The 15,634-nt window shown below is 44.0% G+C and overlaps 1 protein-coding gene across 1 annotated transcript; it reads left to right on the top strand.

Annotated features, from left to right (window-relative positions):
* The first annotated feature begins 362 nt into the window (after window positions 1-362).
* Window positions 363-2,095, top strand: LOC143990342 (uncharacterized). The gene has a single exon (XM_077490382.1). It carries the CDS (start codon window positions 367-369, stop codon window positions 1,681-1,683), a length of 1,317 nt encoding a protein of 438 aa, XP_077346508.1. The 5' UTR covers window positions 363-366; the 3' UTR covers window positions 1,684-2,095.
* The last annotated feature ends 13,539 nt before the right edge of the window (window positions 2,096-15,634 follow it).

Below are 15,634 nucleotides of genomic sequence, written 5' to 3'. Positions count from 1 at the left end.
TATCAGCAATCCCCTGACCCAGCGCCTCAGCTTGTGGTTGTCTGAAGAGCGTGCACCTCCCAGTGGTCCCCGCTCTTCTGACAATGCTGTGTACATGTAGAAGTGATCTAGGAGAAAAAGTCCCTTTTACTGAAGAGGTTGCAGCTGGTTGGAACATCCACAGAAAACATCTAGTCATTCAAATCGACCTGGTCCAGATGGAATGCTGATTTAAGTGATCTAACCCTCCAGTATCCATTAATCATGTTTTTTTATATTTTTCCAGGACACGCCATTGAGGAATCTGGAATGCATCATCTCACTTTATCTCCTAGCTGTGAAATGGAAGATGAGAACGTCACAAGAGATCATGCGGGAGAAAAGACAATGAGCTTGGCTATTGATGGTGGACCTCCGAGTGTGGATGGACCATCAGATCCTTCTGACTCTGAGCAACCTCATAGTGTGAGGGATGGTGCCACGGGTGGTAAACCACATTCCTGTTCTGAATGTAGGAGATGTTTTTCACGTGTTTGCCATCTTTACAGACATCAAAGGGCTCACACAGGGAACCGTAGAGAACCATATTCCTGCCCTGAGTGTAGGAAATGTTTCAAATTAAAATCAATTCTTGTTAGACATCAAAAGTCTCACACAGGGGAGAAGCCATATTCCTGCTCAGAGTGTGACAAATCAGGACGTGTTTGTCATCAGAGATGTCACACCGGGGAGAAGCCGTATTTCTGTTCTGATTGCGGCAAAAGTTTTAGGGTGAAGTCAATACTTAATAGACATCAGAGGATTCACACAGGGGAGAAGCCGTATTCCTGTGCTGAGTGTGGGAAATCTTTTTCACAGAAATCAGGTCTTGTTATACATTGGAAGGTTCACACAGGGGAGAAGCCGTATCCCTGTTCTGAGTGTGGGAAATCTTTTTCACAGAAATCAGGTCTTGTTATACATTGGAAGGTTCACACAGGGGAGAAGCCGTATCCCTGTCCCGAGTGTGGGAAATCTTTTTCACAGAAATCATCCCTTATGATACATCAGCAGTCTCACACAGGGGAGAAGCCGTATCCCTGTGCTGAGTGCGGGAAATCTTTTTCACGGAAATCACACCTTATTATACATCAGAGGTCTCACACAGGGGAGAAGCCGTATCCCTGTGCTGAGTGCGGGAAATCTTTTTCACAGAAATCACACCTTATTATACATCAGAGGTCTCACACAGGGGAGAAACTGTATCCCTGTGCTAAGTGCGGGAAATCTTTTTCACAGAAATCACACCTTATTATACATCAGAGGTCTCACACAGGGGAGAAACTGTATCCCTGTGCTGAGTGCGGGAAATCTTTTTCACAGAAATCACACCTTATTATACATCAGAGGTCTCACACAGGGGAGAAACTGTATCCCTGTGCTGAGTGCGGGAAATCTTTTTCACGGAAATCACACCTTATTATACATCAGAGGTCTCACACAGGGGAGAAACTGTATCCCTGTGCTGAGTGCGGGAAATCTTTTTCACAGAAATCAAACCTTATTATACATCAGAGGTCTCACACAGGAGAGAAGCTGTATCCCTGTGCTGAGTGCTGGAAATCTTTTTCACGGAAATCACACCTTATTATACATCAGAGGTCTCACACGGGGGGAAGCCCTATACCTGTGCTGAGTGCGGTCTCACACATAAGAGAAACCTAATTGCTGCCCTGAGTGCAAGAAATGTTTTTCAGATACCCCCCCAAGCTTTGACCGCACTCTTTAGGAAACATAAATGAGGTTCACTCATGGCTGTGGTATGGGCTTCACTGCTACAGCTTGGCACGCTGGTCAGACTGCTTTGTTTATTTTGTGTCTTTGCTTTAATAACACATTTTGCACACTAGATGGTGCACCGTGTTGATTAAGAATTAGCCATTCTAATTCTAGTGTGAGTACATTGCCGGCATTAGAGTTGATACTGGTGGAACACTAGATGGTGCATGGTACGACTAACTGAGTGTATACAGATATTTTTCTTCACTTTGGGTATGCTGCCAGTATCTAAGATGGTGATAGCGCTCATTTTGGTGTGTATTTAAATGACATGCATGACACTCTCCCATAGCCCACCCCCCTGGTGACGTCACCTATGACAAAACGCATCTGGGCTTATGGGAGTGATGTCACAGGTGCACAATTGGATGAGCGGGAGAAATCCAAAGCAGCCCATAGGAACACAGTGTGGATTATACCATCCACATTGTAAAGCTCTTTTGGCTCTTGTGTTTTGTAAGTGTTAAATTTTATATCTTAAATAAAGCTTAAAATACGGTTTTACACTATGGAAGAGCTTTTGCCTTTTCTCTTTGTGTTTTTTGTATATATAAGCACATGCTGATTGTGCATTGTTTTTCACATTACAGATTTATGCTATAGCAACATTTTTGTATGATCACTTTTAACCACTTCAGCTCCGGACCAATAAATACCTTAAGGACCAGAGGTGTTTTTGCAATTTCGCACTGCGCTGCTTTAACTGGTAATTGCGCGGTCATGCAATATTGCACCCAAACGAAATTTGCGTCCTTTTCTTCCCACAAATAGAGCTTTCTTTTGATGGTATTTGATTGCCTCTGCGATTTTTATTTTTTGCGATATAAATGGAAAAAGAGCGAAAATTTTGAAAAAAAATGATATTTTCTTCTTTTTGTTATAAGAAAAATCGAATAAACTAAATTTTAGTCATACATTGAGGGCAAAATTTATTCAGCCACATGTCTTTAGTAAAAAAAATGTCAATAAGCGTATATTTTTTGGTTTGCGCAAAAGTTATAGCGTCTACAAACTAGAGTACATTTTCTGGAATTTACACAGCTTTTAATTTATGACTGCCTATCTCATTTCTTGAGGTGCTAAAATGGCAGGGCAGTACAAACCCCCCCCCAAATGACCCCATTTTGGAAAGTAGACACCCCAAGGAAACTGCTGATGGGTATGTTGAGCCCATTGAATATTTATTTTTTTTGTCCTAAGGGATTGAATAATGACAAAAAAAAAAAAAAAAAAAAAAAGTACAAAAAGTTGTCACTAAATGATATATTGCTCACACATGCCATGGTTATATGTGGAATTGCACCCCAAAATATATTCCGCTACTTCTCCCGAGTACGGGGATACCACATGTGTGGGACTTTTTGGGAGTCTAGTCGCGCACGGCATCCCGAAAACCAATCACCACCTTCAGGATTTCTAAGGGTGCAAATTTTTGATTTCACCCCTCACTACCTATCACAGTTTCGAAGGCCATAAAAAGCCAAAATAGCACAAAACCCCCCAAAATGACCCCATTTTGGAAAGTAGACACCCCAAGCTATTTACTGAGAGGCATGCTGAGTCCATGGAATATTTTATATTTTGCCACAAGCTGCGGGAATATTACAAACTTTTTTTTTTTTGCACAAAGTTGTCACTAAATGATATATTGCTCACACATGCTATGGGCATATGTGAAATGACACCCCAAAATACATTCTGCTGCTTCTCCTGAGTACAGGGATACCACATGTGTGGGACTTTTTGGGAGCCTAGCCGCGTACGGGACCCCGAAATCCAAGCACCGCCTTCAGGATTTCTAAGGGCATAATTTTTTTATTTTACTCCTCACTACCTATCACTACCTATCACAGTTTTGACGGCCATAAAATGCCAAGATGGCACAAAACCCCCCCAAATGACCCCATTTTGGAAAGTAGACACCCCAAGGAAACTGCTGATGGGTATGTTAAGCCCATTGAATATTTATTTTTTTTGTCCTAAGGGATTGAATAATGACTAAAAAAAAAAAAAAAAAAAATGTACAAAAAGTTGTCACTAAATGATATATTGCTCACACATGCCATGGTTATATGTGGAATTGCACCCCAAAATATATTCCGCTACTTCTCCCGAGTACGGGGATACCACATGTGTGGGACTTTTTGGGAGTATAGTCGCGCACGGCATCCTGAAAACCAATCACCACCTTCAGGATTTCTAAGGGTGCAAATTTTTGATTTCACCCCTCACTACCTATCACAGTTTCGAAGGCCATAAAAAGCCAAAATAGCACAAAACCCCCCAAAATGACCCCATTTTGGAAAGTAGACACCCCAAGCTATTTACTGAGAGGCATGTTGAGTCCATGGAATATTTTATATTTTGCCACAAGTTGCGGGAATATTACAAACTTTTTTTTTTTTGCACAAAGTTGTCACTAAATGATATATTGCTCACACATGCTATGGGCATATGTGAAATGACACCCCAAAATACATTCTGCTGCTTCTCCTGAGTACAGGGATACCACATGTGTGGGACTTTTTGGGAGCCTAGCCGCATACGGGACCCCAAAATCCAAGCACCGCCTTCAGGATTTCTAAGGGCATAATTTTTTTATTTTACTCCTCACTACCTATCACTACCTATCACAGTTTTGACGGCCATAAAATGCCAAGATGGCACAAAACCCCCCCAAATGACCCTATTTTGGAAAGTAGACACTCCAAGGAAACTGCTGATGGGTATGTTGAGCCCATTGAATATTTATTTTTTTTGTCCTAAGGGATTGAATAATGACTAAAAAAAAAAAAAAAAAAAAAAATGTACAAAAAGTTGTCACTAAATGATATATTGCTCACACATGCCATGGTTATATGTGGAATTGCACCCCAAAATATATTCAGCTACTTCTCCCGAGTATGGGGATACCACATGTGTGGGACTTTTTTGGAGTCTAGTCGCGTACGGCACCCCGAAAACCAATCACCACCTTCAGGATTTCTAAGGGTGCAAAGGCCATAAAATGCCAAAATAGCACAAAACCCCCCCAAATTACCCCATTTTGGAAAGTAGACACCCCAAGCTATTTACTGAGAGTCATGTTGTCTGAACGAAAAAAAAGAGATTGATCGGTGGGTATGCCCACCATTAGATACCTCCCTTCATCCACCCACTTCTAATGATGGACATACATGCACCATTTATATATGCCGAAGCATGGGGGCATCCTCCCGCAAAAAAGTTATGCCGCGTACATACGTTCAAACTTTTCCATGGGCAAGCCCCCTGTCGGAATTTTGACCGTATGTACGCGGCATTAGGAGCAAAATCACTCCTCCACCCCTTATGCCCCCATGCTTCGGCATATATGCTCTTTTTTAACTGTGGTGGTGAAATCACCGCCTACAGCACTGGAGTCACGGCTTTATGTATCGTGGGAGCAAACGCTGTTGCTGTCAAGATAAATAAATCCGCGCTGCAGCTGAATGGCGTACCTGCTAAGCAAATTATGGTTAACGTTAAAACAAAGTAACATCCCAGTAAAACCTTACCATACCATACCTGCAAAGCAATTGCCAAAAAAAAACTGTAAAAAATAAAACATTTTTTAACACAACCTGTGCCTAAAATATATATATGCCGAAGCATGGGGGCATCCTCCCGCAAAAAAGTTATGCTGCGTACATACGTTCAAACTTTTCCACGGGCAAGCCCTCCGTCGGAATTTTGACCGTATGTACGCGGCATTAGGAGCAAAATCACTCCTCCACCCCTTATGCCCCCATGCTTCGGCATATATGCTCTTTTTTAACTGTGGTGGTGAAATCACCGCCTACAGCACTGGAGTCACGGCTTTATGTATCGTGGGAGCAAACGCTGTTGCTGTCAAGATAAATAAATCCGCGCTGCAGCTGAATGGCGTACCTGCTAAGCAAATTATGGTTAACGTTAAAACAAAGTAACATCCCAGTAAAACCTTACCATACCATATCTGCAAAGCAATTGCCAAAAAAAACAGTAAAAAAAAAAACATTTTTTAACACAACCTGTGCCTAAAATATATATATGCCGAAGCATGGGGGCATCCTCCCGCAAAAAGTTATGCTGCATACATACGTTCAAACTTTTCCACGGGCAAGCCCTCCGTCGGAATTTTGACCGTATGTACGCGGCATTAGGAGCAAAATCGCTCCTCCACCCCTTATGCCCCCATGCTTCGGCATATATGCTCTTTTTTAACTGTGGTGGTGAAATCACCTCCTACAGCACTGGAGTCGCGGCTTTATGTATCGTGGGAGCAAACGCTGTTGCTGTCAAGATAAATAAATCCACGCTGCAGCTGAATGGCGTACCTGAAAACATGAAAAATGGTTAACAATAACACAGTAAACAGTAAAGTATAAAAAATTTGAGAGAAGAGAGAGAGAGAGAGAGAGAGAGAGAGAGAGAGAACAATAAAACGACAACTATTTTTGGTTTTTATATTTTATATTTTTTTTGGTTTTTTTATTTTACTTTTTTTTTTTTTTTTTTTTTTTATACACTTTTTTTTGAACTGTAAACTGTAACTGTAACGGTTCGGGTCTCTCAAAATGCGATGGCATCTTGGGAGACCCTGTGTAAGTGTGCCTAGCCTGTGAAATGCTGTACCCTACGCTAATACTTCACTAGTGTGTGGTAGCGTTCAAAACACTCACCCTGACAAAGACCAGGATTGCCAGGACAGCGTGGACAATAAGAACGGGTGTCACGCCTATATCCGCGCTTGCTACAGACACGACATCTTTTTTGGGGGGCTCGTTGGGTAGGGGTACTCGGGAGGACATAAGAATAATGCCTCTCATGCAGCCGGCTTACTGCATTTGGTTGGGAATGGTGAGGTACAGAACCGTCTGGAAACAGAAGCTCTGTGACAACCTCTCTTTGGAAGAAAAGAAAGGTTAATGTTCCGCCTGAAGTTTTGTATAGCACAAAAGCATTCAGCAAAGCCAATTGAAATAAGTAAGCAGACACTTTTTTGTACCAGCGTCTGGTCTTACGGGAAGTTAGATACGGCGCCAACATCTGGTCATTGAGGTCCACCCCTCCCATATTTTTGTTATATTCGTGGACACAGAGGGGTTTCTCCACAATACCAGTCGCCGTAGAAATTTGGACCGTCGTGTCTGCATGAAGGGAGGTAAGAACGAAAACATTCTTATTATCCCTCCACTTCATAGCGAGCAAATTATTACACCGATAGCAGGCTCTCTCCCCCAGCCTAAGACGGGACTCTACAAGCCGCTGGGGAAAGCCCCGGCGATTAGGTCGCACGGTGCCACATGCTCCAATCTGATTATCAAATAAATGACTAAACAGTGGCACGCTGGTGTAATAGTTGTCCACGTACAAGTGGTACCCCTTTCCGAATAAGGGTGACACCAATTTCCACACTATCTTGCCAGCGCTTCCTATGTAATCAGGGCAGTTCTCCGGCTCTACGTAACTATCTTTACCCTCATAAACCATAAAGCTCCATGCATAGCCTGTGGCCCTGTCACAGCACTTATAGAGCTTGACCCCGTATCTGGTACGCTTGTTGGGAATGTACTGTTTGAATGACAAGCGACCAGTAAACTTAACCAGGGACTCATCAACGCAGACAACTTTTTGGGGAGTAAACAAGTCTGCAAAACGTTGGTTGAAGTGGTTTATGAGGGGCCGAATTTTGTAGAGCCGATCGTATTCAGGGTCTCCACGTGGACGACAAAGTTCATTGTCACTGAAGTGCAAGAACCGCAAGATCTGCTCGTATCGTTTCCTGGACATGGAGTTAGAGAACACGGGCATGTGGTCAGCCGGATGCGTGGACCAATAAGCCCGCATCCGCATAAATTTGTGTGTGCCCATGTTGAGGGAAAGGCCCAAAAACGTCTTAAATTCGGAAACCGTAACTGATTTCCAATCTCTGGCAAGAGACGGCAACTGGGGATTAGCGGCGATGCGTTGACCAGCATATAAATTGGTTTGGTCCACAATAGATCTATAGAGATCTTCCGTGAGATACAGAGAATAAAAATCGAGTGGCGTAAAATCATCTGTATCCACCTGAATACCGGGTTGGGCAGTGAATGGGGGAAGTACGGGTTCTGCAGAAGTGGTGGGCACCCAATCAGGATTGGCGAATTCTGCAGGAAGGGCACTATGGGTACGACGGGCCTGTCTTTGTCTTCTTCTTGGTGGCAGCGGGACACTACTTGTGCTTGCCACCTCGCCAGCTTGAACTGCACTTATGGGACTCGCCACGTCACCACGTGATACTGCAGTGCTGGATGTACGTCCAGGGTGTACTAGGCCGCTGGTGCTTGCCAGTTCACCAAAAGGATGAGCGGCGCTAGTACTGGCTCTATACTCCATACGAGGGACTTGCGGTTCCTGCACCTCAACAACATCAGAAAATCGGGGTCGGGTACGCCTGACAATAGCAGGGACCTCTTCTTCGTCGTTAGAGCTATCTGACATGGAGGCGCTGTCCTCTACAGGTTCGTATTCTGAGCCTGAATCTGACAGATCAGTGTCTTCCTCTTCACTATCTGTCATGCTCAGAAACGTGTAGGCCTCTTCACTAGTGTACCTTCGCTTTGCCATTTTGGGCTCTAAATTTAGGGGTACAGTAGTGAGACTCACAGGTAAAAAAGCACCTAGCCTGTCAGCGACTGTATAAAACGCTACCAAAAAAAACTGTTAGCGATCGCAGGGATCAGGCCTGACTCTGCGAATGCTGCAGTTATGTGTGTTGTGTTTTGTAAGTGACAGTGATCGATCGATACTGCACTTGGGTGGGCTGGGTTGGGCTGGGCTGGGCAGAGGGGCAAAACGCAGGTGCTAGCAGGTATCTGGGCTGATCCCGCTAACAATGCGTTTTTTTAGAACCCTAAATTGCTGGGCACGCTAGTATAGATCTGATCAGATCAGATATTGATCTGTTCGGATACTATACCACTAAGGGAGGTGTATGCTTTGCGCGTGTGTGTTAGCGGTGCTGGCACTAACCTAGCACTGCCTGGGGCGACGCAGACCCTTTCTGACCCTAAAACCAAATTTATATCACCCGCCGGGTGATCAGGGGTTAAAACCTTTATTGGGTATTTATATGGGGGTACCTGAAGCTTTATAAAAAGCTGACGGGGAACCTAAATAACTAAATAACTAACTGGCTAACCAGCGTCACCAGTGACACTTATGCAGCGATCGCTGGTGAAAGGGTTAACTCTAGGGGCAATCAAAGGGTTAAAACCTTTATTATGTTATATATCGGGGTACCTAAAGGTATAAAAACCTGGCGTTGAACCTAAAAAAAAAAACTAGCTTCCTAGCGGGACCAGTGACACTATTGCAGCGATCAGAAAAACGATCGCTTAGTGACACTGGTAAAAGAGGGTGAAAGGGTTAACTGGGAGGGCAATCAAGGGGTTAAACCTTTATTAGGGGGGGGTAGGGGGCTACCCTGGACCTAAAGGGGCCTAACACTAGCTGCCCTGACACTTTTTACAGTCACAACTGACACTAAATGTAGTGATCAATAAATAAATGAACACTGCATTAGTGACACTGTGACTGGGGGGGGCGGGGGGCCGATCGGGGGGTGACTGGGGTGAAATGTGTGCCTGTGTGTACCTATGTGTCAGTGGACTGTTGGTGCACTTACTTGAAGGTCTTCACTCCTCGCTGTCCGGTTCAAAAAGACCGCCACGAGGAGTGTGACATCACTTCCTCCTCCTGTGTTTACATTTTCACAGGGGAGGAAGTTCGTCACTGGCCAGGAGCGATCGAGAGGGGATGGGCGGAAACCAACGGCCATCCCCTCATCGCCGATCGCTCCGGCACCGAAAGGGACCGCCGTATCTAGCGGGAGGGGGTCCGATCGGACCCCCCACCCGCTAGAAGGCAATCACGTACATTTACGTGATTGTGCCTGCCCGTGCCATTGTGTTGACGTACATTGGCAATACGGCGGTCCACAAGTGGTTAACCTCCCTGGCGTTATGATTATTTCAGATTTTAGGCGCTGAAAGCGGTACAATTATTTTGCATGAAAATTTGGCGTTTTATATTGTAGTCCTGTAATTCTTAAGCCGCGTACACACGGGCGGACTGTATGGCCAACTTAGTCCGTCAGACAATCCGACGGACAGTCCGTCCTACTTTCGAATGAACAGACTTGACCACACACGATGAACAAACAGTCCGTTGAAAGCTTGCGCGATGACGTGTACAGCACGTACGACGGGACTAGAAATAGGACGTCCAATACACAGCAATGCAACCTTCCGCCGTGTAAATCCTTTCTGAGCATGCGCCATACTTAGTCCGTCCAACTAGCCTACTCACGAGCGGACTGTCCGCTGAAACCAAAGTTGGACGGACAATATTACGGAAATTCCGAAATACTTAGTCCGCCAGACTGCACGCTGAAAAAGTCCGCTGAAGCCCACACACGAGCGGACTGTCCGCTGAAATGTTTTTCGGCGGACTAAGTTGGACAGACAGTCCGCCCGTGTGTACGCGGCTTTAGGAATAACTCACTTAAATCTGTCCAAACCAGAGTCTAGCAGATATCCCGGATATGATAAAGTTTAAAAAAAGGAAATTATAATATAATAAATAACTATAAATAATTATACCAAATAATAATATAACAATAATAAAAATTATTCAATAATGTAATCAAATCAAAAACACTGAAATTTGCTCAGTTGCAGAATTGTCGCTGTCATTACTTTTCAGTATTTGATGACGGATCTCCCCACAAATTGCTATCCCTCAATTCTGCGAGTGATTCCAATTTATTATCGCTGTTTTCTAGCTGGTCTAAAACCATTTTTGATGTAAAGGGACAGTTTTGGTTGCTATGGACAATCTCCAGTTTCCTGGCATAAAGAACAGTTTTTATATTATAAAACTGCATGCAGGGCACTGGGCAGAACACTAGGGACAAAGGGGATGTGAAATAATTACATACAGCAATGTAATCTGTAACATTACATTATACTGTATGTATAGTGTTTGTTTCACTTTTTGAATTTGGCGCCGTTCTCCGTCCCTGTGCGTCGCAATGCTCGCAGGAAACGGAGATCGGCTCCGTGATACATCGAGCGGGGGACGAGCGGCTCGTACAGCGGGGGGACATCGCTAGATCCAGGGGACAAGGTAAGTAAACTCTCCCTGCATTCAGGGTTGCAGTCCCTAGTCTGGCTCGGGGTTACCGCTTTTGGTATAAAATCTCCACCCCGAGCCAGACTCGGGAATACCGCCAGGGAGGTTAGGAGGATAGGATTTTTGTAAACACGAATGCACACAGGAGGCATATGCTACCTCATTCACAGCGTTTTTTTTAGAACGCTGCACTATTTTCTAACTCTCTCCAGCCCTAGACCCTGCACTCTGTGTGTAGAGTAGCCCTGGACCCTACACTCTGTGCATAGCACAGCCCTAAACCCTGTACATAGTGCAGCTCTGAACCCTGTAGTGCACAACAGAACTGTACATAGCGCCCCCTGAACCCTGCACCATGTATGTAGCATACCCCTGAACCCTGCACTCTGTATGTAGAAAACCCCTGAACCCTGTACTCTGTATGTAGTGTACTTCTAAAACCTGCACTCTGTATGTAATATACCCCTGAGCCATGCACTCTGTATATAGTGTACCCCTGAAACCTGCACTCTGTATTTAGCGTACCCCTGAGCCATGAACTCTGTATGTAGGGCACCCCGGAACCCTGAACTCAATATGGAGAAAACCTCTGAACCCTTCACTCTGTATGTAGCGCACCCCTGAACCTTTCACTCGGTACATAGTGCACTCCTGGAATTTATTGCCCCATTTAAGACCCTCCAGCTGTGCAAATTGGCCAAGCTCACCATGTGGGTTTGGGGCAGGTGTGGTATGGTTGAATTCCTGCACCTATTCTTTGCGAGAAAAAAAAGCCCCTAAAATAATATATACAGTAAATTTGAGTCCCACCTTATCAGAGATGTTCCTTTATTAATCCTCTTTTCTCCAGGATGAAGAATTGCACTGCTCAGTAAATCTGATCATATGCTATAGGAGCCATTGTAGGCATAACATGTAAATGTTGTTGGAGATTGAGAACATTTTAAAGGAGCTTGGACAATGGGGACATGCTACAGGATTTTTTGAGATGGTGGGAGGTGCTGGAGATTGAAGAACTGCTGTAGGAGTTGCTGAAAATTGCAAAGCTGCTATAGAAGCCGTTGGCAACTGGGGACATAGGAGCTGCTGGAGACAGTGGGCAGGCTGTAAGAGTTGTCTGGGACATTCTCTTTGAGTTGTTAGAAATTAGGGACATGCTATAGAAGTTATAAGATATTGGGCATGTTATAGGGCAGGGGTCTTCAAACTTTCAAAACAAAGGGCCAGTTTACTGCCCTTCAAACTTTATCTGGACTGGACTTTGGCTAGTGGGAGTAGAAAATGCCCTGGCCTTGGTGGGAGTAAACAATGCCGTAGGTTTGGTGCTTAGTGGGAGTAAAAAATACTAAGTCATTGGTGCCAGTGGGAGGAAGCGCGCCCCATCATTGGTGTCAGTGGGGGGGGGGAATAGTGACCCATCATTGGTGTCAGTGGGAGGAATAGTGTCCCATCATTGGATTCAGTGGGAGAAATAGTGCCCCATTATTGGTGTAAGTGGGAGAATTAGCTTCTCATTTCTGGTATTGGTAAGACAAATAGCACCCCATATCAGTGGAAGGAATAGTGCATCAAGGTCCAGATAAAGGCAAGCAAAGGGCCACGTTTTGTTTGCAACTCCTATAGCAGGGGTCTCCAAAGAAAAAACAAATTGGTGAAGCTGCAAAGACATAAGAGAAAGTATCCCTTAAAGTTAACATAAATATAGAAAAGTGTTGCGCTATACCCAACCCAGTGAAATGTGACAAAATTGATACATAGAACATGTAACGCTGGTATTTTTGCCTATTAATGCTTTATCTGTAAGTCTATGAGCAGTGTTATAAGTTAGTATTTGGCGCCATCTAGCGGCCAATACAGGAAATGGACTCTAGCTATTTTCTTTTCCTATAGCACTAGAAAGATAACAGGAAGTGACTGTGTATATATTTTTTTGCTATGACCTACCTACCCAGAATGTCAGGTGACCTACCCATGATCACCCTGTACTGAACTGCATGCTGAGTAGGCTATAAAAGGACCCGGGCGGCCATTTTATTTCTCTTTCCGGACGCATGGCCTGCCTGTAAGGACCTGTGAGGAGGTCTCCAGAGAGCGCAGACTACAGCCACTGCGGAATGGAAGAATTAAAGACTTTGCCTGCCATCTGATCGCTGGAGAGACTGAGTGACCAGATCGGGAAGGATCCAGAGACACCTGTCGGAGCCATCAGAGGGACCCGGTCCATCTTGCAGAGCGGAGCGGTGTGACGGAGCCAGCTGGCAAGAAGCTAGACTGAGTGCATCGGAGCAGAGCTGTTCCATTCTTCAGACCCAGTTTGGTGAAAGGGCTACTGCTCACAGTTTCCTAAACACAATTTCATACACCTAGTACTTTAACACAGTGTTGCTGGGACCTGTAGTCCCACAGAAGAGAACCTAATAGACAGACTGAGTTTAAGCAGGCGTCAAGCCTACTCTTCACTGTACTTTGACACTGTGTTATCCAAAGCAATTCCACCAGAAGCAATTACAGGTGTACCACACCACAGGATTTGTTCTAACATCCACTTCACGTTAACCCTTGTTTGATTCACTGTTGGATGCCAATTGTTTACAACACAAATAGCTAGCAGAAGAAAGAAGACTAACTAACAGACTGCATCTTTCATCACAAGGCCTTGCATCCTATTAAAGTAGGGGGAGCTCCCTTTTGATTGTGCTGTACTATATTTATCGCTTTGCATTTTTTGTATTAACCAGAGTGTGCTGGAAGTGGGAAGGTGCTCAGAGTAAGGCGTAGTCACTCTGAGCACTAGTCCCAATTGAAGACACATTCTCAGGGCTCATTCAAGACAAACTTATATGTACAAACTGTTGTGAGTATTCACTGTACTGTTGCACTACGTTAGTGGAGCAGTGCAGTTGTTGTAATCCCTGTTATACTTGTTCCAGTGAAACCTGCTATATATTCTTCAGTAAACTTAATCTATGTACTTATAAAACATAAGTAGCGTTTATTAAAACAACAGCAAAGGGGTACTCACAAACACGATCCCCTGATGAAGTCACGTGACCGCGACGTCACATGTAGGGAAGGAAAGGCACTCAGACTGACATGGGCAGACGAGCTCGCCGCTCGTAGGAGATAAGTTCATTGTTTACATATGTTTGTGAGTACCCCTTTGCTGTTGTTTTACTAAACGCTAATTATATATGCGGTTACCTCATTTCCGCAAGATAAGAGGCCACTTTTATTGGTGTGTATCTTTGCACAAAGAGGAGATGTGTACCTTTCCAGCACATTTTTTGCACATTTGAATGCTTATTTGCACAAAGGAAGAAAACTATCAATTGTATTACTGGATTTCAATTTTCTGCACATTTGGAACTTGGTTGGACTTTATGATAGACTTGCAGCTTACACAATTGAAGATTTGCACCTATGTGTTTGTTGTTTGCACCTCTGCACAGGCTATTTGCACATATTGCTTTATTGCACATTTGCTATTTTGCACAATTGTAATTTTTGCACATTGTTTTTTACTACTGCGTATTGTATATTTTACAGTGGTATTAGCACTTTGCACTGCCCTGACTACTGTTTGGAATTCATCTTTTAATTTATTTTTCGATTTTGTATTCACATTGTAGATTTATACTGCTACCTTTAGCAGTGACTTTTTTTTTTCACTTTGTTGGGAACAGTGCAGCACCACCTTTCTTTGATTCTATTTAGCATTTGACCCTGATTCGGTGCCTGCAGCAGTTCCATTACCCTCCTTATATGGTAGCGCAGGAATAACTGTACACTTCATACTGAAGACGTTGTTGTGAACTGTAGACATAAATTAGGACTTGATGGAGATGGTGAACATGCTATAGGAGTTGCTGGAGACTGTGTGCATGCTAAAGGAGTTGTTCAAGACTGAGGACATGCTAAAGGAGTTGTTGGAGACTTGGGACATGCTTTATGAGTTGTTGAAAGTTGTGGAGATGCTTTAGAAATGATTGAATACTGGACATGCTATAGGAGTTGTTGGGTTGTGAGCAATTTCTAAGCTTGTTTTTGGAGAATGTTAACATACGGAAGACGTTGTTGCAAACTGTAGACATAAATTAGAACTCGTTGGAGATGGTGGACCTGCTACTGGAGTTGTTGGAGACTGAGGACACATGCTAAAGGGGTTGTTGGAGACTGAGGACATGTTGTTAGAGTTGTTGGAGGCTGAGAACATTCTAAAATCGTTTTTGGAGACTTGGGACATGCTCTATGAGTTGTTGGAAGTTGTGGACATGCTATAGAAATGATTGAATACTGGACATGCTATAGGAGTTGGGTTCTGAGGAATTGCTAAGCTTGTTTTTGGAGAATGTTAACATACAGAAGATGTTGTTGCAAACTGTAGACATTAGAACTCGTTGGAGATGGTGGACCTGCTACTGGAGTTGTTGGACACGGAGGACACATGCTAAAGGAGTTGTTGGAGACTGAGGACATGCTATTAGAGTTGTTGGAGGTTGAGAACATTCTAAAATAGTTGTTGGAGACCTGGGACATGCTCTGTGAGTCGTTGGAAGGTGGGGACATGCTAAAGAAATTATTGAATACTGAACATTCTATAGGAGCTGTTGGAGCCTGAGGAATTGCTGGAATTTTTGGAGAATGCTAACCTACTGAA

The sequence above is a fragment of the Lithobates pipiens genome, unplaced genomic scaffold (assembly GCF_037356315.1).
Source record: "Lithobates pipiens isolate NorthernLeopardFrog02 unplaced genomic scaffold, aLitPip1_a1.2 Scaffold_18, whole genome shotgun sequence".
Classification (NCBI taxonomy): domain Eukaryota; kingdom Metazoa; phylum Chordata; class Amphibia; order Anura; family Ranidae; genus Lithobates; species Lithobates pipiens.
This window is presented reverse-complemented; position numbering and strand designations above follow the sequence as displayed.

Bases quoted from the DNA above. Each gene is read 5' to 3' on its own strand.
- LOC143990342 (XM_077490382.1), top strand. From the start codon at position 367: ATGAGCTTGGCTATTGATGGTGGACCTCCGAGTGTGGATGGACCATCA.